At 40.2% G+C, this 27,624-nt stretch overlaps 1 protein-coding gene across 7 annotated transcripts in view; it reads right to left on the reverse strand.

Moving 5' to 3' along the window:
- DROSHA (drosha ribonuclease III) overlaps positions 1-27,624 on the reverse strand; it is a 104,224-nt gene that overhangs the window by 11,678 nt on the left and 64,922 nt on the right. For all 7 annotated transcript variants that reach the window (XM_074356700.1, XM_074356671.1, XM_074356680.1 and 4 more), the window contains 7 exons: positions 20,526-20,585; positions 19,162-19,261; positions 15,891-15,993; positions 13,871-13,941; positions 8,406-8,450; positions 6,746-6,903; positions 5,347-5,452 (listed from right to left, as the gene is read on the reverse strand). In XM_074356700.1, coding sequence (XP_074212801.1) covers positions 5,347-5,452; positions 6,746-6,903; positions 8,406-8,450; positions 13,871-13,941; positions 15,891-15,993; positions 19,162-19,261; positions 20,526-20,585 — 643 coding nt within the window. The remainder of the gene's footprint in view (positions 1-5,346; positions 5,453-6,745; positions 6,904-8,405; positions 8,451-13,870; positions 13,942-15,890; positions 15,994-19,161; positions 19,262-20,525; positions 20,586-27,624) is intronic.

A 27,624-nucleotide genomic window follows, 5' to 3' on the forward strand; every position in this document is an offset into this window, starting at 1 on the left:
CAGTATTAGGAGGTGGGGACCTCTGCCATGGAGACCTCTAGCCCCTTCCACCCTGTGAGGGTACAGGGCAAAGTCTGAGACTCAGAAGAGCCCTCACCTGACTGCTGGCACTCTGATCTCGGACTCCCAGCCTCCAGAACTGTAAGCAATATAGTTCATAAGCCACCCGGTTCGGGGTAACCTTGCTTTAGCCGCCTGAACAGGCGAAGACAATACGAGAGGGTTTTCCAGGAGGAGGAAGCAGCTCTGTCAAAAGCACGGGACCATGACACAGCAAGGCGATCACTGGCTGGAACTGGAGGGAAACCTGAGCTTAGTGGGGAAGAGCGGATACAGGGGAGGCTGGCCAGCCTCTGCATACAGAGTCTCGAAGGGGAAGTAAAGAAGCCAGTACTTTTCTACTAGGGAAGAGGGATCCTAAAAGGTGTCAAATGGGGAAAAGTGGCACGGTGGTTTTTTGATTTTAGAAGGATCATTTTGGTGGATGGATCTGAAAGGGCTAAGACATGAGGTTGGAAAGCCTGCTGATGTTGATGCATTGCTATTTTACATAGAGGAATTTTTCTTTTCAGTAGAAATCAAGAAAATGAACATTAAGCACCCAACAGAGCATGAAATGATTATTAGACTGTTTTGCAAACAATGCCTTGAGTCAGACGCACTAGTGAAAAGCAAAAGATTTGGCGCCACGCCGACTGGGTTCAAACTACAGCCCTACCACTTCTTGACTGAGTGACTCTACACAGGTCACTAAATCTCCTTGAGGCTCAGTTTCCTCATCCATTAAATGGAGAAAGCAGTACCCACCGCACAGGGATGAAATGAGAATTAAAGTGAATGAGTACACAATCCACATACAGTGACTGGCACTTGATAAACACACGGGAAATGTGAGCTGCTGTTGCTACTGGCATCATTATCATCAGGCAAGACATGCTTGCTCTTCAGTTACATGGAAAGGGTTACAGAAAGTTCTTGGAAGTCCTCTGGATTTGTTTTCAGTGCAAATATTCTGGATACCTGTCTACTGTCTTCAGAGCTCTCCATTTTACTAAGTGCTAACCTGTACTTAACAACTTTTTTAACACCCCCTCCCCTCAGTCCCCCGCAAAAGAAAGATAAAATTTAACTTGAAATCACCAGAAAAAGTGAGGCAAGCTGTAGTGAGGGCTCTCTGTAAAGTTAAGGAAAAGCCTGCTGAGTTCCTGAAGCAATGGTGAGGCCCAATAAGAACATCACAAATCACAAACTGTGATTCTGAGAATCCAGGATGTTTTCTATGATCTCAACATGGCAGTCTTTCAGAATTAATTTAAACTTAAAATTTAATAAGAAAAAGGTTTACTGGTTTAAAATAAGCAAAGAAACATATTAACTCACTTCCTTCAACTTCTATTCATTCTTTGAGTCTAAAGAGAGAACCAGAGCTGTGGGTATGAGCTACCGAAGAGGGCCACCTAGTGTAAAATGAGTAGACTTGATTTATTACTTTGAGGGCTGTAATGTAAGAGCACGAGGTAAAAGCAGGACATATTAAAAATGACAGTGATGTGCCACACAGGTCTATCATACCAAGAAGGGTAGCCAGATTGTCTCCACTTCCAGTGATAACTAGAGAAAAGGTAGGCAAATGCTGGCAGCTGGAATGCAGGTCAAATACAAAGAGCCAAATTACGTTGGTGACGGAGGAATTCTCAAACACAAGGCTGTGGAATCTGTTCTTTCTAAGAGATCTTTTAGATAAGATACCTGTTTGAATGATTTATGCTTAGTGCTGTTTGGAGGCATCAGGGAAGGGTTAGGTCACTGGCTCTCAAACTTTCTGTTTATAATCCTCGCTTTCTCATTATCCCAAATCATTCCTCCAAAAACAAAAATTTCTGCAAGTTCGTCTTGCTGGTGGACTCCACCAGTGGGCACAGTGCCTTGTACATTGTAGGCATGAGACTGACTTTTGATTTTTAGCTCAGTAGGTTGTAGTAAAAGCTAAGAAAAAATAATAAAATAGAGGTGGAAGCTCATGCAAATGTTAAAACTGGAAAGCGTGACAAGACAGGCACTCTAGTCTGAGTAACTGCTCTTTGAGACCCTCTCACTATACACCCTGACTCTAAGTAGGTCCTATCCTCAAATACCAAACCTTCAGTCTATGAAACAGAACCTTTTCCCTCTATGTCCCAATTCAAACTTCACCATCCTACAACAATTATTTAACCTGACATTCCTTCCCAAATAGGCCTTTTTGAATACACAATTTATAGAACACTAGGTTCCCCCCATCAGTATTCAAAACTGAAAACTACGATTTCATTTGCTCAGTTGTCCTTATTCTCTGCAAAATCAGTGGGCAAGGGAACGGCTCCAAGCCAACAACCGTCTCTTGTGTGAATTACTGGAATTGTGTGTCCTCTAATCACAGTAGTGAATAATTTGCAATCCTCCACCCCCACTCTATCCCCTTTCTGCCAAAAGCAACTGCAACAAGTAATCCTCCATAAATCTTAAATTACTTCTAATCTTTAGACATTCATAAGTAAGTTTTTAGCTTCTCGCCTTAGGCATAAAACAACATGCTGCTTCCTCCAGTGCTGCTCCTGCTCCCCCAACCCCAGACTTAGCTGCCCACAGAACTCTCATTCTTCTACTTATTCATCAAATATGTACTGAAAGCCTACGAATACCAGGCACTGCTGGGCAGGCAGTGATAAATAAAAACATGCTCTCGCAGAACTTCCAGGGTAGTGAGACAGGCAAACTCAAGTAAGCACCAGGAAGGAAAAGAACATGGAAATGTGACTGGAAAGTTTCCCCTGCAGGCAGAAGTCACACCGGAACTGACATCTGAGGGCAGAGTAGGAGATGCCAGGTGGACCAGAGTAAGGGCAGGAAGCAAAAAGCCCTCCAAGTAGAACACCACATACAAAGCCCGACGCAGGAGGGGGCCTGGAGGAACACAGAGCAGCCAGAGGGGAGGGCAGGGGGAAAAGAAGCACATGGGACGTGAGGCCGGGCAGGGGGCAGGCTCATTCTTAAGTCGCTATTCACAGAATAAGCCGAGAGCGTTAGACTGGAACATGATCATTCATGGATCATTCATTCAGCTCATGTACTGAGCGCTGACATGCCGGGAACTGTCCAAGGGCCTAGGGAATCAGGAATGAAGAGAAAAGACGAAACCCCTGTCCTCATGAAGTGTACACTCCAACGAGACGAGACAGACAGTAAACGAGGAAAATACATTGTATGTATTTAACTGTATTTAACTGATGACAGGTCATCTTTGTTTTGCCAAAAGATCTGCTGGTCCAACTGATTTCTACCAAAGCTTTCTGTGAATATAGTTAATAAAACCATCATATCAGAGTTTTGTCATCTGTTAACATCTTTCTAATAAGCTAGTCAAAAATTCTCTAATTTTAAGACATTAAGCTAATAAGCACTTTTTGGATAAAACTACAAATTATTGCACTGAAGTCATTCTGGAAAAAACACAAAACTGGAATCTCTAGCATATTCCTGCTTTTACCTTTATCCAGATCTTGGGTAGGATTCATGCCTTTCTGAGTTTTGGTTTCATTGTCTGTTCAATGTTGGAGGCCAAGAGGGCACATATGCAGTGACTAAGAAGGATTGCAGTAAATTTGTTGATCTGTACATCCCATCTTTACAAAATCCTAGACTTTACAACTAATTTTGTGGGAAAACAGGGGTAAATATGTGTATTTAAGTCACAATTTTCAACTGTGGCCTCTATGTGGCCATGAAGTGAATTATTACTTCAAGCCATTTGGTTCGGTTTGGCCATTTCTCAGACCAACCTGATACCCTGACAGCTATAAAGTCTACTCTCTGATGGAAGAGACTGAACAAGCATTTACTGATCCCCGAATGCAGCTCAGGATACCAGAGACTGGTTTATTTCTGGTACATGCTCATATGTTCTTAAGAATTTAGTATCAATTCAAGGGGGAAACACTTCTTGTCCACCCAAAGCAGTTAACTTTGAATGGTAATCAAACTGTTAATTTTAAATTACATTTAAAGTAAGGGTACTGCTTTCTCATATAATGGGACATGAGGCAGGGTAGGAGCACAATAAATATTCACTGAGTAAATGAATGAAAGAACCATATTCTGTTGGGCTTAGAAATTTCACTGAAAAGTTATAGCCAATTCATATACTCCTTAACTCTAGTATTTGTGTCTCATATAAACTATTTCCAGGATTCACAGTTGCACAGATAAGATCCAACTCTATTCAAAGCCAAACATGCATAAAAACTGTATAGATGCAAAGTATGAAAGACTTATTATTTGCTTCCAGCGTAATTAAGAGCATCTGCACTCACAAAATGTCTTAGTGTGGATTATTTTTCTCTGCCCAATAAAGTATTTGCTTTCTCAACGCCCAATGCTACAGGGACTTCTCAAAGGTTATTTCTTGTGCCGTGAGCGCTCATCATGACCGGCTTCCAGAGGATGTTTTGTTCTCCATTCCAGTTATACTATCGATTGGTTTCATGGAGTAAAAATAGTACACAGCAAATAAAAAAGCTCAATAAAGTTTTATAAAATGAAACAAAAGTAAGAGGAATGGGGGCCATTTCACTGTGTTCATAAATCAAACCCTGTCTCTATAAGCCTCATTCAACTCCACCACGGTTGAGCCAAACTGAGGCTTCTGATTTTCCACGCTGAGCCTTGTTTCTCAGCAGTCCCAGTGTGCGGATTGTCTTTGCATAGAAATTTCTTCCCACTAACTCCCTATGGCCAAATCCTACCCAGCCTTAAAGACTCAAACATCATCATATCCAAGCAGCCTTCTAGGAACTCCACAGCTAAAAGAAAACTTACTTTTCCTAAACAGCATAATTGCAACAGTTTTCCTATGTCTCTTCATAATATTTGACATGGTACTCGCTTGTACTTAGTTACAATTACTTACCCATACTTTTTATAGTGTACCTGTATATGTAGACATACACACACACACACAAGTTGTAGTTATTTACTTACATTTTTAATTACTTGCAACAGTTCTTATGGATAGACTAGGTGTCAGTTAATAAATGTTTGCTCCCCTCATGAAGCCTAACTCAGTGTCTTGCACTGAGTAGGCAATCATTTTATGCTCCTACTCAGTTGAATCACTGAGTAGGAGCATAAAATGGGTTCTTACCATATGTTGCTTTGTACAAAATTCACATAATAAAACAAAACCATGTGACATGCTAAAGTCACCAAGATCTAAGTCACCCATTACATAAAAATATATTTAGTTCTTCTAATTTCGCTCTTTATTATACAGCAATCTTATTGAAGGAAAATGATTTAACACAAACTCACTGTTAGGTGTCCTTCATGATGATCTGGGAAATGAATGAATAAGTATTCTGTGGCTACCAGCTGCATTATGGAGTCACCTAGGAATTCCATCCTCTGATTGTGGCCTCTAAGGGGAAAAAAAAGTTCAATGTAATTCAGTGTAAAGAGATCAGTGAGTATTTGTGGATTGAAAAAGAAAACCCAGAATTTTTTTTAAAAAGGCATGATTTAAAAAGGCAACGTTTTCATCTTGCTTAAAGCACAAAACTAAATACAATTCCCTAAGGCCCCTCAATTGAAAAGAGATCTGAGTCAATGCAGGCTCATTTTCAAAGGAGAGAGAAGTAAGAACTAAGGATTAAACAACAGCTGAAATGAAGACTGGTAAACAGTGCCTAGTTGAAGCTGAGGAGTATCAATTGAAAAATAAACTGCAGTTGAATCCTTGAACAATGTCGGGGGTTAGGGGCAGCGACCCCCCATGCAGTCGAAAATCCAGTTTAACTTTACAGTCAGCCCTTTGTACCCACATTTCCGCATCTGCGGATTCAACCAACCGACATGATCGTGTAGCACTGTAGCACGTATTTACTGAAAAAAATCCACACATAAGTGGATTCATGCAGTTCAAACCCACGTAATTCAAGGGCCAACCATACATACAGTACAGACGACAATCTGGCACAGGCACTCTCTATAGAGACAAAACAAAGCAAAACATCCAAGAATTTTCCTTGCTAAGTCTTCACCTCTTTATTGAAAAATATACTCCATTATTCAAATCGGGACTCTAGTTTAAGGACTAAAAAGTCTATGACAAGCATGTTTAATCTTTATGGTTTAAAGAGACCTCTGAATATTTGATTAGGGGGAAGGGATCCAAAAATTGAATAAAAAACGGATGCAAAGAAATAACATTTTGGTTATTTTCTTAATTATTTCATTAGCTCATGTTCAAACCACTCATCTAGAGCAGGAACTGGAGAGCCAAATTCAGCCCGTGGCCTGTTTTAGTAAATAAAGTTTAACTGGGACACAGCCATGTTCATTCATTTACATTTCTTCTGTGACTGCTTTTAGTTTACTATGGCAGAGTCAGATTGCTGTGACCAGGGACCACACGGCCTATAAAGCCTAGAATATTTAATATTTGTCTCTTCACAGAAAAAAAAGTTTTCACCTCCTTCACACTTCTCTTATACTTTACAAAGAAATAAGATGCATGACAGTGAGACCAAAAATACTGGATCAGAGCCTGTCCCCTGGTCCACACCAGTGTCTGGCTGCTCACCTATCTAATGATGTGATTTTTTCTGGCAATATGTTTGAAACCCCAATTCCTTTGAAGGGCATGCAGCGAAGGTTTGGGGCTGCCTGTCTAAATAGTCACGTTAGAACTACCTGAGTACTTCTAACTCACAGGGTCAGATGGTTAAATCCCACTGTTCTCAACGTGAATGCTCTTGCCAAAAGTCGAACATGGGTAAAAATTACTCCAATTGCGTCTTCAAATTCAGTAAGTTTCTGTAGAACTGGAGAAGTCTCAATAAGTTGTCGATCAGTATTTGGCTCTTGTAGCTACAAGAACAGAGAAATAAATAAAAAATCATGTGCAGTTTTTGGTTACAAAAGTAATTATCATTTCTAGGACAGCGTTTTGTAAAATTCCTTCTCCCATGAGTGGAAATTTCTGAAATGCCAATAAAACACTAAAGCGTCTTTCTCATCCCTTAGACTGGCAAACAAATCTAGTATTTAAAGAAGGCTCAAATAATATTTTCCAATCTTCTATCAGATTTCAAGGCCAAATACTGTACACAGACAGTTCAAAATCCCAAGTATTATACTAACTCTCCAAGGAAGAGGCAAGCTCAAGAACTGCTGGTAGAAAATATGTATATATACACATATACACACACCTAGTAACTGAGTGATTCTCAAACTTTAGCATTCATCAAGTTCTTGCAGGGCTCGTTAAATGCAGATGTCCAGGCCCTGCCCCCAGAGCTTCTGATTCAGTACCCTGAGGGAGGGACTGAGAATTTGCCTTTCTGATAAGTTCACAGGTAGCACACATGCTGCTAGTCTGAGGACCACCTTTTGAGAACCACTTCACTGAGTAACTTGACTGCTGTGTGTTTTCTAGGGACCAACCTATTTTGGCAAATGAACATCATTAAAACTGGATACAGCTTACATTGGAGATTATTATACCACTAGGCAGGTGTCCCACATAACAATGAGCCTTTAACCATGGTCAGAAAGCAAACATGAAAAGTATAATTAAAATGAACATTTTCAGGAACTTTGGGCAAGTTCTTATTAATAAAATATTTTTAAAGTACTTTGAATTAGTGTCACTAATTACTGTAAAGACATTAACGAGAATTGAGCAATTATTATTATATATAATCTACATATACACTATGATTATTATTATATATAATTTACATATACAAAAATATGTATATATAAGTATACACATACATGTATATATATGTATATCTCCAAAAAAGGGAAATAAAAGCAAAGAATGGTAAGAATTTTAAACCAACTGGGGGAAAGAGCTTCACCACTTGTAGCTCTTTTAAATTCCAAAATCTTGAATAAAAAGTCATTATACTATACTAAAATTTTAATCTACAATGTTTTATGCAATCAGAGTCAAAGCCTTCAATTTCTAAGATCCAAATTAGGTTACAATTTAGCAATGTTAATTTAGTATCTGACTTGCCTCCATATTATTACCCCTATAATAGCAGGCATGTAGATATACTGGAGTCACCATATTGTGCTTTGGGGGAGAGAGGGGACCAAACCATAGCCACACAAGTGGTTCTACCTGCCTTGGGAGGCAAGGCGACTCCCAGTGCTTCCCCTGCTGCACCCCAGACCACAAAAATGCAATGCACAGGTTCCTTTACCATTTGTTCCAAAATTTTCCAATCCTGACACCCCAGCTTAAAGTCAAAATGCCTCTAAAGGGAATCAAAGGATAAAAGCAGGAGGGGACAAAAGGCAAACTGAAGCATCACCCCCAGAGTTATAAAGCTCACTGAAGACAGGAAGGTCACACTTACCTGGAGTGGGTGGAGAGGATAATTAAGCCAGACTTCACGTAGGTCCTGGAAGATGGAGTGATGCCTTTAATGCCGGAGGGAGTCATTTAACACACTCTAGAGTACTAAATATAATGCCATTATGTGAAATACTGAACTATTTCAGATGCTGACTCCACTTATTGCAAATTCAATAGTGCTGGCAAACTAATTTTTTTAAAGTGTATTCACCACCTAAACTGCCTGAAGTGACTCCAATTAGCCTATTAAGCTGGGGGGGAAGAGAGCCACCCCCACCCACAGGAGTCAAAGACACCTTTTAAAACTAAGTTACACATTTGCTTAACCTAATACACTGGATTAAGCTGTTGTTTTAATTATATTTTTTAGTTTACCATTTCCCAGAAATGTGCATCAGCTGTGCCTTTTGTAATTAAAATGCATCTCAAATAGTTTTTTATTTTAGGCACTAATTCATTATCATAGAGTAGTTTCAAAATGGTGTAGAAAACATCCCATATAGTGCATGCTAAACTCTTAGATTTGTGAGATCACCCTTTTACTGTGGGTCATTACAAATGTTTACTTGAAATAAGGGAAAGAATAAATTTTGTGGAAAATCTTAATACGTTATTTTATTCATTGAGTTAAATCTGGAGGCAGTTATAATTAGACCTTCCTCAGGATTAAAGTGCTTCCTTCAGTTTTAGCCTCTAGGGAGCCTCTGGCTGACTCTGCTTTCTGGCCTCAATAATAGGTTTTTGAGATAAATAACAAAATTTTTAAAAGAGGGAAAAATAATTTTTTTAATTTTTGAAGGGGAGAAGTATGGGAAAGTTTATCACACTTGTGGCACAGATGATGACAAAGTGAAATAAAATACCTGATAATTTGGTACAACCTGCAGCTTAATAAAATACACTTAGGTTTCTTTCTTTTTTTCCCAATATGTTAAAAAAAAAGCTTAAATATCAAACTGTTCTTTTAAGGCATTTTAATGGACTTCTCTTCACCAATTCAATAACCTTTCCCTTGAATTCTCTGTAGCTGAATAACACCGAATGTCATGCCCTTCCTGCAACTTTCTCTTGCTCTCCCAATGCTTTTTTTCTTCCTGCTACATCTGCAATGGACATTTACCAAACTTCAGCCCCCTGCCTGACCTATGTATTATCTGCTCCTCCAGAGAGCCCCACTACTCCCATTGCTTTAACTGCCCCCTCGGTTTAAATTACTCGTTCTCTGCTGCAGTCTGACCTCTCATCCAAGCTACAAGTCCATAACTCTAAGTGCCTTAATGGGCATCTTTACCTCATACCTAAATGACCAAATAATAACTTCTCACTTTTCACCTTACACTAGGGAGTATGGTGTTAGGAAAGGCTGCACGCTGCCTGCGTTCGATCCCGATTCCATGTTGGGAAGTTACTTAACCTCACTGAGCATAGCTTTCTCAAGTGTAAGACAAAGATATTTACAGTACCTACTTCAAAGTGTTTTCTGATGCCTCAATGAGCAATGCACTCAGAGCATTAAACCCAATGCTGGTACACAGAATACGCCACTATTAATAATGGTGACAGCAACAATAACAATAAATAATGATCTCTTCTGACCAACTCTAACCTCCAAAGCTCAGAATTCTCAGGGACTTCTCGATCTGTCTTTCTCCTTCCTCCTATGTGTTTTTCACTCAAAAACATTGATTTCTCCTATGATGTCTACTGCCAACCATCTTGGTGTGACAGCTTAAAACCTCACAACTAGCCTACTTCAATGGCATCTACTGCCTTTAATCTACCTACACCGTGAGATAAGGGTCTGCTGCATCTGGTGTCAGAGAAAATAACCTGCTAAAGATCTTGATTGGAATCTCAGCTGTATGAGTCCAAGGATCTTAGGTAAAGCTTCTACCTTCAGTTTGCTCTTCTGGAAAATGTTCACTGACTGTTGGGACATTTGTTCATGCAGCATATTTTTATTGAATACCTGTTATGTATTAGCTTACTAAGATGAATAAGACACTACCCCTGTCCTCAAAGGAGCCTAGAGAGGAGAAATGAAGGTAAATAAGTACAATTTCATAAAATATGCTAAGTTCTATAATAGTAACATATATATACCAAGTGCTAGAAAACCTGCTTGGGTGTCAGATCAAGCTTCAGTGAGGAGGTGACCCTTCAGCTGTATACTGAAGAACAGGAGGGATTCAGTAAATCAGCAGAGGGAGGGAATCAAAAGCAGGGCACCGTAAGTACACAAGTAATAGGTCTCAAAGTACACACAAAAGGATAACTCCTAATGGGCAGCGCACAGAGGATTTTAGGGCAGTGAAAATGGATGGTACTCTAATGGTGGATGGATGTCATTACATGCTTGTCGGAATTCATGGAATGCATAACACTGAGAGTGAGCCCCCCTGTAAACTACAAACTTTGGGTGATTATGATATGTCAGCACAGATTCATTGACTGTACCAAACGTGCCGCTCTGCTAGGGGATGTTAGAAAGGAAGACGGTTGTGCACAGGTGGGCGCAAGGGGTACAGAGGAAATGTCAGTACATTCCTCTCCATTCTGCTGTGAATCTAAAAAACATTTTTTTAACTTAAAAATTTTAAAAAGGTAATTCCTAGAATGGCACAAAGAGGAAGTGAAAAGAAGATGGAAAAAATAGGTGGGAGTCAGATTATAAGAACTACTAAATGCTATGTTGTATAATACAGAGTTTGGCAAGAAGAAGAGAAACCAAAGATTTTAAGCCAGAAAGACCATCATCAAATATGTGCATAAAAAGAAGACAGCACTAAACATGAATGATGGACGAGAGCAGCGGGTTAATTATTCCAGGTGAGAGCCGAGGTCAAACATGAAAACAGTAGGATGGTCAAGAGAAAGCCAACTCAGGAGACACGAGGGACCTGCCTGATAGAAGCTGACAACTGCATGGAGATGGGAAGAAAGGAGCTCAGGGACAAAACAAGAGCCTCAGGTTTCTGGTTTACATCATGAAAATGGAGGAGGAGGAATATTTAAATACTAAACCTGCTGAAGTTAGGTGTCTGTGGAACACCCCTGTGAAGCTGCCCAGAGGCAACTTGAAACCCCTTTTTCAATTTTTGGAGCTCCAGAAAAAAGTCTGGGTCAGAGAAACTGGGACAGATGTGTGAAGACAAAAAGGGGTCAGGGTTGGGGACCAGGAGGGATTACACAGTAATCCTCCTTATCTTCCTAAGAAGGTCACTGGATGGTCAAATGGAAACAATGGCTCCGAACGTACTGGGTAAGCCTCAAAGGGTCACGTAACCCAAAAACACAGAACCACAGAACTGGCAAAATCTGCCTGCTGCTGAAAGAGTAAAAAGCAGTTCAGGCTAAGAAAGAAAAACAGCCCTGCTGTTAACAGGGCTGAGAGATCGACACAGATAAAGCCTGCAGAGCTAACAGGAAACAGCGTTTTCCTCAAGGTCTTACAGCAGCTGTAAAATCCGGTACGACCCTCTCTTTGAGGGACAATTGCTTTCCTGCCAGTGTTGCCCTCTGACCTGCTATGCTATGTCTTACCCCTGAACAAAGATTATCAGGGACACTCAATTGCTAAATTGCCTCTCGGCTCCTGATAGCACCCCAATCCCAAATTAATCCCTTGCTTCTTTTTAATCTTGCCTCAGACAACGCAACCCACCAAGAACCGGTCAGCACAGCCCAGGCCTGAGAAAGGAGTCCCTCTCCCTGTTGTGAACTCCCCTGACCCCCACCCCAGCTCCACGCATGGCGCCAATAAATCTGACCACGTGGGCCTACAACCTGTCTCCGGCTGTCTTTGGCCAGCTGGACTTTTACAGTACCATCACTCAAGAAAAAGCACAATGGCTGGTCAACACTCTCACATGCTACTGCTAAGAGATGTAAACCAATCTGGAGATGTCAGATGACTTAGAATGTCCGAAAACGCTGAAGTGGAAAGACCATATATTACTAAGCCCCGTACAGTTTCACAAACGACACGCTAAACAAATTCTGAACCTCAGGCATCCTGTTGGTAAGACGATGTTCAGATTCTGCTTTTTCATTTAGTCATTTATTCATTTCATTCCTTTAGCAAACATTTGTTAAGCACTGCACATGCCAGTATTGTGGGAATATAAGCTAAGCCTGCTAAGTAGACAGGTGGGAGAGAAGCAGTTTAAAGAGAATACAGAATCTAAACAAAACTGATGCAATTCAGAACACCGGGCGCAGTGCCATATATAATCCAGGAAAATAGGAACACGGAAGCAATGGGGACGCAGGTAAGATGGGAGAAAGGAACAGGAGGAGCTGGAGGTGGGGGACGAGTTAAGGGGCGAGGGGGCACACCAAGGCAAGGCTGGAAGGAGAAAACAAAGTAAAGAGGTTGTTGAAATTGCCAAAAGGCCAGAACAAAGATATTTTAAGATTTGAGAATGAGACTTAAAACGCATCTGCTCCACATATAAATCAAGATGCAAACTTGTTTATAGGTGTAGGACAAAATGGGGGACACAGAACATCTGTAGATAATGTTCCCATCAGAAGGAAATTCACACATATAAAATCATCACCTATCTCTATAAAAAAGGGTAAAAGAAAATCAAATCTTCACATATGAACATTGTCTAGGTCCCATTTTTCAAAACTATTGATTCTTTTTTTTAAACTATCCTAAAGAATACAGTAATAACATCTGACAGCCACTTAAGCTGAAGGTTTCACAAAGGCTTAAACACCAGCTTCCTGTGTTCTTTATTGCTCCACAAGGGCTATTTCATTCAATTATAATGACATTTCAATTTGGGATACAGAGTTGCCTCTCCCTTTAAATGTTAAATTGACTTGTTTTGGTACAAAAAAGAACCCAGTATACTCTATTACACACAGGACTAAAAAGGTAGCTCTGGCAATATTAATAGCTTAAGACTTTAGTAACAACAGAAACTATTTTAGAATTTATCATTTTTTCTTAAACAATAATTTGCTTAAAAAAAAAGTACTTCCACACTCTTTACTCATAGCTCTATCAGAAACTCCCTATGAACTGACTTTCTAAAATAAACACACGTTTATCTAGTCTACATAATTTACATAAAAACAAATCATAAACAGAAAAGCCAAAAGGCTGTAGCTTCAACTAATCCTGCATGGGGTAGGGATCCAATGATTATAAAATATAAAATCATAATTAATTTCAAGGTCCTTCAAAATAAAGCAAAGTCCCACCATATTTGCATTCATATGTAATTTACAAGTGACCATGAGGAAAAGACAGGGCTTCAGGTAGAAGATAAACTCCTAGCGTAAATGTCCACAGAACTTCCCCATCTGTGACAGAGCTTGAAATCTATCATCTATGGTAGATTTGGGGGTTTTGTGTCTTTTACATGCTATTTAAGATACAAAGACTAATTGATACAAGATCTTCTGGAATCATATGCAACTGAGAAAAATCAAATGAGTCAAGATCAGTACCGGATCATTAAAGAGCAAGCGTCCAAATAACTGTTTGGCTTCCTCCAGGCTTCCCTCCAAGTAGACAGCTCCTGGAAAAAAGGGAATGCCAAAAGGAAGCCTGCATCAATATTCAGAGAAAACTACATATCTCTGCAAAAAGCAAAAAGGCAAGCCAAAACCCACTCATGGGAAAAATCGACCCGATCAGAAGCAATTGTTTTAATGGCAGCATCTGCTGTCTTTTAGCTACGCTTTGTATTGTAAGTTACACTGAAATACAAAATTCAATTTACTAAAATATAAGTCTAATATGGTAAGAAAAAGAGGCCAAGTATGAACTACCATGAAAGATGTGGGTATGAACTGTTACCAAGGGAATTACTATGCACAAATGCTTGATGAAAATGTTATATTTTATTTTCTATATTCATAGTTTATATTTCAGACTATAGATAAAATCTGAGTTCAGATCAATGAAGGCTTCTGTAATTAAAAATCAGGACAAATGTTATCCTTAATTTGAAAAAATTATTTAAAAATTTTGAAATAATGAAGCACTGTACACACATTTACCATTAATCATAACCAGTAAATACTACAGTAACATTTTAACTGGGTATCAAACAACCCTGGAGTAGGGGAATTCTTGAAATCATATTTTAACATCTGTCTTCAGAAAGGCTATTTTCCATGTAAAATTTTAAGACACTTAGTCACCAGGGCTGTTGATGGCTAAAGACATTCATTATTCATCAATAGCTATAGTAATAATAGTAACAATAATGGTGATGAAAGTAATACTAGTAGGGACTTGGGGGTCACTCACGCCCCAGGCCCCGTGCAAAGCATTTTCACATTCTTATCTTCACCTTCCAGGGCACCTCAGTAAGAGGGTGTCAGGAAAAATTTATAGGACTGGGGCCCAGAATGGGTGATTGGGGGGAGGCTGAAAGGTAATGGAACTTTGCTCTGGCTTTGTTGAGGCCAGGATCAGCTATAAAGATCTTCCCAACAACTCTGTGAGGTAACTGACACCATCTCTATGTCACAGATGGGGAAACTGAGGCACAAAGCGATTCAACAACTTGGCAAAGACACAGGGCCAGTCAACGATGCGAGAGGAAACCGGATCATGTCTGCCTGGCTGTGGAGCCAACTGTAACACTGTCAGAAATATTACGTGTACAGAGCACAGTAATTTCATGTGACAAACCCTCTGAAAATAGACATATTTGTGCAAAACAGACATAGCTGTGAAAAGACTGGATAATTATTAAACTTTCTCTTGCTACCATCATCAGCACAAAACTATAATGGGAAGCTTTTATATTCATTTCCAAAGGAAGTGAGTAAAATTGATAAGGAAGAACAAAAGGCCTTTGAAAAATAAAATGTACTCAATCACTTACCTAAAAAAATCAAGGAATTGTCAATCTACTGTAACAGTTCTTTACAATGCAATCACCAGTTAATTAACTCTGCCTAACTTTCCCGTACAAACAGGTAGTTATATTCAAGTTACAGTAAAAAAGAAACCGGAGAAGTAAAGTATCTGAGCGAGGAAGTAAAGAGTCTGCACCAGTCCTGTTTCAAGTGAGTAAATGCTGGCTATACAGGCCCAGGCCCTGGGATCTTCAGTGTGCAGTGTCTTTAAGACGTTTCAGTCAGAAAGTCTTGTGAACAGTTTAAAACGTGATCAAAAACAGTACTAGGGCCTCTCGAGCAACGTAGTTACTGTTTATGTATGTATGCGATCCTGAATCAAATCTGGCAAGTACTCCATCTCCACTCCGTATTAACTCACTTCAATTCAGTTCAGCATGTACTACATATGTGTGTGACATGAGACTCCATTTCCGCCCAGCACAAGGAATGCAAGAGAGGAAAGTATGGCCACTGCTCTGGGGGAACAACAGCCACTGTACGAGGAGGTGGCTGTTACACTGGGGACTTCATTATGTCCCAAGTCGCCACATTGAATTTTATGCATTCTCCACTTTAGACATACAAAGAACTAGATTATAAAAAGAGAAATTACCTATTAATGCTTCAAAACAATTAGCCATTGCATGTCGAAGGTCTGATTCTCTGCAAAGGTCGGGTCCATGAGCATAAAGCATAAATCGATCCAGTTCAAGTTTCTACAAAATTCAAAACGACAAAAAGAAAAAAATTGGTAAAATCATAACTGTAATAAGAGCATCTCCTAGGGGTTATGGTTACAAATTAAAGGGCCTTATGTCAGTATATTAAGAAGTTTAGTCTACCATTCACTACGAATCCTCACATATGGTTCAGCTCGGACAAACTTCAACTTTTCCCCAAGCAAGCTTCTATGAACTCTGATGGTTCACGTGGGTTCAGAACTGATCAGATCTGAGTTGTCCAGTTGCAAGTTCAGAACAGACATTAGCCTAAGCTGGACCAAGACTCTGCTATAAGACCATGCCCTTGGGTTCACCCAGTATGTCTAGGGAGATACAAACTCAACCCAAAGTTAACCTCTTTGACACCAGTTATGTGGTACTGATGGTGTTTGTACCATATGTAATAGATTTTTATGTAGTAGAGTAAATGAGGAACCCTCAGAAGACTTAAAAATGTCTTATATCTCTAGATAAATCTTTTTTTTGTTTAATAAGGATTTGGGGGGCCCTATATCTTTGTATTTATCTCCCCTTTATGAGGTTTCCATACTCATCTTTCTGAGGCTCAGTGAGATCTTCTGAGCCTCAGTGAGATCTTCTGAGCAATAGGTTGGAATTATCTTAAGAGCTCTGGGAATATTGTTTGTAATGAATTATGTTTTATTTTTTTATTCAGCCTCAGACAAGTTTAGAGAGAAATTTGTGGCCCAGTTCTAGAAATTGTGTAGGACTTAACGAATATTATCTACATATACTAACTTTACCTCTGGCTTCATTTTAATGTCTTATCCATTTTTCTCTTTATTTTGAGTTCAGTACCTACTTATTTCTTGTCCTATTGTATTATAATATACAAATCAATTCAAGTCCTTTTAGAACTAGATACAGTATGAATGGACATATATGCTATCAGTATTTTGTATTGCTAGGAATTCATGAGTATAAAATAAATGAGAGTTTTGACTACCACAAATACAACAGCAGAAAGTACCTCATTTTAAAAAAATTGATCCCCAAGCACAAGAGTTTATACTAGAATATGTAAATTTCATTTGTTTCACAACTTCACTGGGAAAATCCAATTGTTTGCTATCTCTGGAGCCCTGCTTGAGAGCAGACTGCAAGCCATATTTTTATATTATAAACAACTATCTGGAATGCTATGAATTGTTTAACTTCTCATATTATTTGTTCATGTAGGCATTAGTGGAACTTTTAAAAAGGAGAGTGCTATTCAACTGTGCATGTATTAAAATGCTCATTTTCTGGAGAGCTGACTTAGATCTTTCATTAGCTTCCCAAAGGAGTCAGTAATCCTCCTCCATCAAGTCCCCTCCTCCCAAATGGTTAAGAACCACTGGTCTAGACAGAAGAAGGGCAAGATCACCACTGCCTTCTGCTGGAACAGATGGGTGTTGAGTACTACGGGAACGTCAGGGTTTGGGGTAGAGGAAGATCACAGAGAAACCCCTGAGGGGAGAAACTGGCTGCCACCATCATAACAAACTCACAGCTCTGTCCAGCACCCAGTATGTTACGTAACAGCTTCCATTTTCATCCTATGGTAGTTTCCTACATTTTGTAAATATCCTCCCTACAATTGTTTGAAAAATAATCATGCAATTCCATTTTATCTGAAACTGAAAGGAAAACAATGATGGGGGCAAGCTGACAATCTACTCATTAATAATAATCTACTTATTGGATATTTCTATGAACAATCAGGAAGCATCTTGACAATTAAATCAACTAAACATTGAAACAGTTTTATATAAACTTGTGGAATTTCATTCATTGTGAGGCTGCTAAAACCAAGTTAGCACTTCTGTTGCCTATAGTTTTTGCTTCAGGTATCATTATTCATGTTCTCAAAGGTCATCAAAGCTGGGTCAAAACCTACCACTGTAGCTATGACAAAGACATTACATAAAACAGAGCAGTGCAGTTTTGCTAACACAGAAACCCTGGGATAAAATTAACCACATTTTGAATGTAATTAATATCTTGGCAAGTTCAAGTTAAGAAGTTAGTCATAAAACTTCAATGGGTTTTATCTAGTCTTTTCTACCAAATTCCAACATTTATATCAAAATGAAGAAAAAAACAGAAATTAGTTAAAGCAAAAATCACAAAAGCTTTTTTAGTGAATCACTGATGTTTGGGAATTTAACAGCCACAGTTCCCCCTACTACTGAATAAACCCATAGGTCTACAAAATGTAGTGATTTATAAATATAATTTATAAGTGGAAGCAGCAATAAAAACAACAAATTTCTGCTAATTTATTCATATGTTTATGTGATTACTATGAATAGGCATCATGCCACGCACTTTATAAACTGAATCATTAAAACTCAAATGATAATCTCATTTAATTCTCACAACCATCCTGTGTGGCAGGTGCTAACACCATCACCATTTTACAGATGAGAGAGCAGAGGTTTGGCAAAGAGAATAACAGTTAGTCCATGGTCCCCCTGCTATTAAGAGGACTGGGGTGGACTGGTATCCTGACAGCCGATGCAAGTGCCCATTTCTATCTGCTATGATTTACTATAATGAGACACTGCACAGAGAGAGGAGCAGCAAATGAAGTCATGTGAGTAGCGTACCTACCACAAATCTAAATCCAGAAAAGGTTCTGTTAGTCATCCAGCTAAGTAAGCCTAAATCCTAAATCTTAATTAATAGGATTTGTGATTTGGGGCGATTCTCAAAGATCTGTAAAGCATCCCCTGTGGGTATCAATGGCCTGGAGTATTCTATTCAAAGCTGTAATTTGGCTTGTTAAAGTAAATTAGAAACAATTGTAATACAGACATATTACACAAAGGGAAAATACAAAATATTTCATTTCTTTTGCTCTGTTCCTTTCCCCCAAATGTTCAACTCTGTTCACGTACATCTGTCAAATTTTTCCTCTTCTGTTATCAAGTTACCTCGCCATGGAGTTCATTAGATGCCGGTGAAACTCACTAAGGTAACAGAACTAATAAGCCTGAATCCTTAAAACTCAAACAAACAAAAAAAATCCTTCTTCGTCTATAAAATATTAAACCCTTAATACACCCTAAAGAGTTACTAATTCAAATGCAAAATTATGCATGGACTGAAGGAGAGAAAGTCAGACTGCACTACAACTGCTCCAGAGATCTGATATACCTTCGCCAGCATGGCGAGGTGCTGGTTCTGAACGATGGCAGTCCGATAGGTTGCTAGTCCTCCCTCTTCCAGACTGGGAAACAAGTAGTACAAATGGACACTGCAAAAGAAAAAAAAAAAAGGCACATACACAAATACACATCACAGCATTCTGTCGGTGGTTTAGAGTCCCCAGAACAGGCCTGGCACATACTATCTGGGCAACATATACCAGCTGAATTGAACTAAACTGAAGGATTTGATGAAAAGTCTTTGAAAGTGAAATAGTAAGCACAGAAAATCTGAACGTGCTAAAGCCCAAGAAACACCATTTACTCATGTGTGCACATTTGTTTCTGTTAAAAGATTTCTCTGAAATATGATGACAACAAAGACCTGAGCAGCCCACACACTGCTGAGGGCAAACCTATCTAACACCTGACAACTGAGCCTGGACACAGAGCTCTGCCTGGGGCGGTTACGAGGGCCCCTGAAAAGCAGGGCAGCCGTGGTGGCACAGTCCTCACAAGGACAGACAGAACCAGGGCTGTGCCCTAAGGATAAGCCTAACGGGGCTGATCAGGAAATTATGGGAACTGGGACGAAGGCCAACGGGAAACCAGTTCGGGCCACAACAGTAACTGTGCTCTCCTAACTCTCACACTGGTTTCTAACATCCACTGTTGATCCTATTGTATTAGGTCCTGTTGTGTCCAGTGAGAACAAGCTTAGAATACAGCCCCTTTGCCTTATTATTTCCTTCTTGGGAAAAGAAATGACCTAAAGAGAATAAAAATAGCTCAAGATAGTTTCAAGAGAAACATGTGTTGTCTCCCTTTAAAAGAGAAATTTTGAAACTACTGAAAAAACGAAATGTACTTTCCTCCCCTTACCTCCAAATTAAGGAACCCAAAACACCTCTGGGGAGAAAACATATAAATACACACACACACACCAAAATCTGGTCATTAAAATTCGTGTAAGCTTTACTTCCCTTGAGTTCAAAAAGAGTGAGAAAGGGATCAAAGACAAATCCCAGAAAATGAAATGACATTTTAAAATATCATCCCTTTCTCTACAAATTGAATATAAGCTCTGAAGCATCGAGACCAAGACAAGCTGATCTCTCGTGGCTGTAGCAACTTGAACATAAACTTGACAAGACAGAGACACTAGCCTTTCATCTTGTAATCTTGCTCGTTACAGCATCAGTGAGTGCAAGTTATCAGGGCAAGAGCCACAGACATGTGGCTTTTAAGCTCTACAGATGAGACCAAAAACATGGTGTTTCAAGGCCTTATTTGGCTAATTACAAAGAAGGCAATGTATGAAGTGTGTTAACTATAAAATGCAATTACTGGGGAACAGCAGAAAAGCCGACTTACCTGGTCAGAAATTCAACAACAGCATCACCCAGGAACTCCAACCGCTCATTGTGATTAATCCTACAGGAGAATTAAAAAGATCCCTTAAAATAGCACACATTTACATTCTCTCCCTCTCTTCTCAGAGAAAAGGACACTGAGGGTTAGCTCCTTCAGTAATCAAAACACCCTACCTTACTCCTCATAATCAGCAGCACGAATGGCCTTAGCGGGAGGTACAGGGGCTGCCTGGTGGGAACGGGGCTAGTGGGTAGCATTTCCTCATACTATGGGGTTCAGGCTTTCCACTCTGGGGCTCCATGCCCCGGAGTCAGATTTAAGGCCAGGAGATATCACTCTAACAACTGAATCTTTCCACACTGCTATCAAATGGAAGAGAGAAAGGAGAATGCATTCTCAGGGAGAGAACAAGGAAAAATCAGCTTTGGTATGATGTTCTAGCTTCCCATGGTCCACACTCCAAGCTCTAAATGTAACCTCTAGCATCTAAAACCCTTCAAAATCAGCCCGGCCTACCTCTTCAGTCTCATCATCCTCTCCCACCTATGTGCAGGCTTCTGTTCCAAAACTGCCTGGTCCTCTCTGAGAAGGGCATCCCCTAAAACATCCAGTGCCTCTGCTCAGGCCCAGCTCTCCACCACCCTGGGGGGCCTGCCGCTCTCCTCGGGCACTGAACTACACTGAAAACCTACTCAATCCTCGAGGTCTAGCAAAATGTCAGCTCCCGATGAATCCCCACCTGAGTCCCTCATCAAAATCAACACCTTCCCTCTCAGCGTGGAGATCACATTTTATTTACATCTTCATTATATGATGAATGCACATCTCAAAGGCTGTTTCTCCCATCTGGTGTGCCGTGGTCTCAATGAAACACGAAGGAAGTTTAGGCTGGAGAGGTGATGGTGGAAGAGGGGAGCAGTAGCAGATTCGGGAGACATTTTAAAGATACAGCAGAAAAGAGTTGCTGATAATTGGCACTGGGGAGCTAACTGGAAGAAAAGAATGAAGGCCAAAGTCCAGATTTTAGCTCATACTGCTGAGTGAAAAGTGATGCCAGTTACTGCCAGGGGAAGACCCAGAGTGGAACAGGCGTGGGAAGAAGCAAGAGTTGCATTTTAGACATGTTAACTGTGAAATGTTTATAAAACACCCCAATGGAGAGATCTGGCAAAACACTGGCTATATTAACCTATTCTTCAACAGGCAAGGATGACGATGGAAACAAATCTTTAGGAGTGGTCAATATGGAGACAGGATTCCAGGTGCTGAAATTGGATGGCACTACTCAGGGAGAGAATGCAGCTAGAAAAGGGGTCCAGAACTGAGCCCAGGGAAGGGTCATGGTTGAAGTCAAGCAGAAGGGAAGCCTGCAATGGAGAAGGACTGGCCGGGGGTGGGGGGTGGGGGGAAGAGGCAGCCAGCGTTAGCCTCTAGCCAAAGAGAAGAACATGTTTCAATAAAGAAATAGATTCAGCAAGATAAGAAGAGAGCCCTGACATCACGAGGAAATCGCTGAGGCCACGGAAGGGCCAGCTCTGTGAAGTGGAGACAAACCTGACTCTGACATGAGGAGTCTAAAGCCACACAAAAGAAGAGCCTGGGTGCTTGTTGAGTCCTAGCCACAAACACAAAATATGAGGGCCAGGGGATGTGTAATGGGAGGAAGCCAGAAAGGATGGTGACAATGGTAAGGAGGGAAGGAGGGCACTCAAGCCCCTGAGACCTGAGCAAAGAGGTCAAAGGGCAGCCTGGGCCCGAGTAGAGCTCACCTCCCTGACTCCAACTCTCATCTTCTCAAGAAATTCCACAGCTGACCATCAGGTCTAAATCTGTCTGGCTCTGAAGGTCATTCTTTATCTAGTCCCACTGTACCAACCCATTTTATCTCTGTTCAACAGCAATTTAGAGCTCCAAGTGGACCAGCCTCCACACTGACCCAGACGTACGCCATTTCTTCTCCCTCCTGTGTTCCCCTCTCAGATCTCTTGTTCTTAAGGTCAGCTGGGAGGCCTGCCCTCACTCCGGGAGCTCTCGGGAATGCTGGCTAAACCCTACCATCCACGTGACTTAAATGTTTATCACTCAATTTATGAAAAAATTATATACTACCTTCATTGTTCTTTGTTTCATTGTACCAGTACAGTTTCCATATTTAAAGTTTCCCTAAAGTTTCAGTATATGTAGAAAATAGAAAACATTTGCAAATTAAATGACTCAGCTACCAAATCAACTGCTTGGTAATTTGAGTTCATTTTACTTTATTTCACATATTTCACACGTAGGTTTATTCTTCTAGTCTACCATTACTCCATATTTTGGAATTTTAAAAGAAAAATAAATGTAATAGGAGAAAATTGGAAATATCTGAACAATAAATAAAGAAGCGATTCTGAACTCTTAGTTCAATTTATGTGAAAAAGGCATTCTGGCAAGCAGTTAATAACCAATAATGGGAAATGAAAAAAAATAGCAAGAGAAAATAATTTATTGCTATGCCAGTGAATGCACAACCTAATAACAGTTTACGAAGAAGAAGAGGAGGAGGAAGAAGAGGAGGAAGAGGAAGAAGAAGAAGAAGAAGAAGAAGGAAGAAAGAAAGAAAATAAGCATTAGGTCGTAAAATGTATTTTTATTATTCTTACCAAATACATACTAGATTTTAGGACATTTTTTGTTGCTGTTGTTAGTCCACTAGCCAAGAGTGACTAAAAAGTTCCATGGTAGAATATAAACTATTACATGTGAAAACAAAAATCTTATAGAAGCTAATCCGTATTGTGATTTTGCTTTCTGTCAGATACAGCAGAACTCCAGAAGCATCTGTCATCTTTCTTGAAGAAAACACCAAGAAAGAGAGGCACTATTTAATGATGAGATGACGTTAACCTCTAAGCACTCTTGCTAATTTAACTTCATGAAACCTAATAGGCTGTTGTCCTGCAAGATGATAGAAACTACAAAAGAAAGGGGGAGTTTTTAAAATGAAAGAACTTAATATTATCCTATTCTTTCCCACAAGCCAGTAAAATAAAAAAGCATTTTCTGTGGGAAAGACTTTATTTTCTTCCCAATAGCTCAAGGTACTATACAGGAAAATCTACTTAATGTGGAAGGAAAGAAACCCTGGCAGGGGTCTGAGGTAGAGCCAAACCGTATTTGGGCTGTCCAATGCTTAACTGAAGAATAATAAGACAACTAGTCAAAGAATAATAGCTGCTTTGAGTCACATACTATTTTGACTGAAATCATACTGGTATAAATTTCAATTTCTTTTATAAACTTTCAGGGAGACAGGAACTATGTCTAGGATTTTAATAATCACAAAGGTAGACTATTATTCAGTGTGTTAAAATACAAGGTCACAGTTCTAAACAGGCTTATTCAATAGTAAGTCTGTTATCCATTAAATAATTTGCCTCTATCCAGCATATGTTTTTCTGTATCTACATTATGACTAAACTCTGGCAATAAGCCACAAACAAAAATGGGGATTAAATAGCACTTTAGTTTATTATTACACTGGACAATTCCCAACCCAGTGGTTTATCTGGAAAAGTGGACAGAGGGAGGTGCTGGTCCCTGTTGACTGCAGTAGCAAATCTTTTGTTCCTTCTTCTATTGTTTATACATTCTTTAATTACCCCGTTTAAATACTAGCAAGCTCCAAGATGAGATGTTTACTGAGCAGTAAACATTCCATTTGTTTTTAAGAACTGAATCAACAGAGGCATTACGAAATCTAGATTAACTGTAACATTTATACAGCACATTTTGTCTGAGGAATTCAAAGCACTTAATAATACAACAGTCTCCCTGTAACAGTAATTACTGTAAGTTGTCATTTACTCCCTAGAAAACCACCAAGGGATGGGCCAAGTCCAAGGGTAACTGCTAGACTAAAGGGATAGACAACATTTTCTCACTTCTGCATTCATTCCAAGCCTCAAGTGGCAACAGGTGGAGCAGAGCTAGAAGGGCCTTGCAGGCCACTTGAAGCTTCCAACCAACTCAGGAACACTTGGGAGAAGGAGAGCTGCTAGATCTCAGACCCAACTGGACCCATGGATCCCAAGTTAAGTATCTCTAGGATTTAACCTGAAGCATTTAATCAGTGGATTCACTCAGTAGAATTCAGATATATTCAAAGCATGCTGTTATTGTGTTTTAAAGGCAAAATACTTATGTATAACTGATTGAAAATGTACTTTGAACCTACCATCTCCTTAAATAACAGATATTAAGCAGTCCATATGTGTTTCTCTGTTGGTCCAATAGATTCTCACACATTATATCTAGTAATGATTCTACCAATCAAAACAAAACAAAACAAGGCTGCTTGATGCTCTCACATTTACAGTCTCCTGGCCCTCTTTGCCAAAGGTCTTACTGACAATGATAACATGGATTACCTGAATGCCACCAAATGCCTAATCCTTCAGAGATCGTCTCTGTTGGTAACATTTCATTACAATTTTCATGAGTTTAATATAACAATACAACTGAGATTTATGTGCATAAGTGGTGACACTTTTTAAAATTATGGGTGGCATATTCACTTGAAATGATGCCATCAAAAAGTTAATTATTTTGTAGTTTTGATAGGCAGACAGATTCTTATTTTTTATTTTTAAGACTTCATGCCTTTTTGTAAATCCTAGCTGACCCCAAATCAGATTAACACATTGATCACCGCATCACCCAAATCTGGGTGACAGCTGTGTTTCCTCAGGGGCACCACATCCACAGTGGGCGATCAATGTGTTAAAACAGTAACCAGCCATTTAACCCTTTGCTGATGGCTCTGACCATCGCCCTTCCTAATACCCCCATTTCCCTATTTCTAGTCAACAGATAAATAACCTGGAATAAAAGTAATGTCATGAATGACATTCTTTCCTTTAATACTTATTTACAGAGCCTCTGCTTTATGAAAGGCACTAGTTGAAAAAGGAAAAAAAGGGGGGGGGGGATAGGACCAAAGACTTTCAAAATGCTCACAGTAAAAAAGAAAAAAAAAATCAGACTACAACACAATTAAAATGCATGGGAGAAACAGAACATGAACCATAAAACAAATGCCCAGGGAATCTGGGCAGGATGTCACAGGGTTACAGGATATTTCACAGGTATCTGTCCAATGACCGTGGTATTCAGGGAAGGGAGAGGGTCCACTTGATGGCACCTTAAGTCTATTAAGACAGATGCAGGGAAGAGTGATCTGCCTAGAAAAGTGACCTGGGGCCAAGTCATGGGGGCTGGGATCGCCAGGTGAGGACATTCAGACCTATTCAGTAGCTGACAAGATGTCACAGAAAGCTTTCAAGCAGGTTACAGCTCAGAACTAGAGAAACTGCTCCATAAATAGCAAGATGGCTGCCTACAGTGGCATCTGAAGGGAGGCCCGGCAGAATGCGGTACTAATTGTACTGCAGGAGGGGCAGGGCTGGGACAAGGTGTTTTCAGGAGGACCAGGAGAAGAATTCCAACAAGAGCCTCTCCTCTCGGCCCTCTCCCCGACCCGTCCTGCTCCTGCACTTTCAGTGTCAGACACACATTCCCCAGATAATCCACTAGCATGCTGGCTTTTCTTTTTTCAAGCCTAAAATTCTGAGCAAGCTTGCTTGGGAGATACAACCAGTGACACTTGATAGTGTTCATTTCAAAGATATACAAACACTTCCAAGCAGCAGAGACTACTGCATCCCACTTTGTAATGGCAAACTAAGAAACAAACAGGGGAGAGGGCAAATCATTTCAAGTGAACTCAATTATTCAAGAGCACAGTATATAACTGACCTATAATGCCTAAACAACCACCACAGCTCTCCTTGGCCCCACAGCAGTCTGGTGTATATGTTTTGGTTTTGACCTTCACTGAAGCACTTTGCAGTCTCCCTCATATTAAGTTATTTACGTTTATGGCACCCACCTCAGGGAGTCACACCTCCTGGTGAGTGAGAGCTTTGTCCTACTTGCCTTTGGATTTCCTTAAAAATGCTAACAAACTGCCTCAAACTCAAAAGGCACTGAATAAATTTCTGTTGAGTTAAATCTGTCTGAAGCATCTCTTCAGTACTGCTCCCAGGCTGTGCACGGCCGGGGCTACCAGACCCTAGCAGCCAAGCAGCTTCCAGCCTAGGCCGCCACGGCTAGGGGGCTCTTTCGGAACAGAAACTTTGTGGTCGACTCTGCATCAGCAAAAAGATCAGACACACAGCAAGAGACTCTCAGCACAAGCAGCAGAGGACAAAAGTCAAAGGGCAAGGGAGGTCATTTATTTATTCTCTATCAATGCTGTCATCTTCAAAATGGTAAATTCAGAAAGAACACGGTTTCTCAGTGATCATTCCCTTACAATGGTAAGAATGCTCTTTGTAACAGAGCAAAAGAAAACATGAACCATGAGGTTTAAACAATGCTATCAAAAGATATAATTTACATACCAACAACTGTGGTTGGGGTAGACAAGACAGAGATCACTTAAACTCATGCTTTCATCATTGAAAAGGACGTATCTGCGGCGTGTGCAGCCTTGCTGAAGGGGCTGCAGGGGACCCAGGGTTCCACTTATTAAAATACAGAACTGGCCATCTGGAGACTCCACAATATAGCAGAGTAAAATGAAACCATGGCCACACTATCCCTGAGGGTGTGATTAAGGCTCCTCTAATTAGACAGTTCTTTTCTGATCTGAGACTCTCAAAGAACACAGTAGTGAGGTGTGTGATCATCTTCAAACTGGAATTATAAAGTTGCCTCCTGCCTTTCCTCTTCCTCTTGATTGAAGAGGAAAGACAGTTTTGGTTCATGATAACCTCAAAAGAGAGCAACCTCAAGGCAAGCCTATTTGAAAAGAGAGGTGACGTATGAGGACAAAGGTAGAAAAGGAAGCTGTGTTGGCTTGGCCGGGCACTCTCCTGGCTGTGGCGGCCAGCCAGCTGCTGCAGCAGCTGTCTTGAGTCTCCATCACTTCTCACCCTAGTCTACCCATCTTTCATCCACCTATGTCTGGATCCCAGGAGGGGCAAGCCCAGCTAGTCCACTTTTCAATGCCCTATTTTAAAAAGACAGCCGACCTCAAGCAATCTCCTCTACTGGC

Source organism: Camelus bactrianus, chromosome 3, assembly GCF_048773025.1.
Source record: "Camelus bactrianus isolate YW-2024 breed Bactrian camel chromosome 3, ASM4877302v1, whole genome shotgun sequence".
In the NCBI taxonomy this organism is placed as follows: Eukaryota; Metazoa; Chordata; class Mammalia; order Artiodactyla; family Camelidae; genus Camelus; species Camelus bactrianus.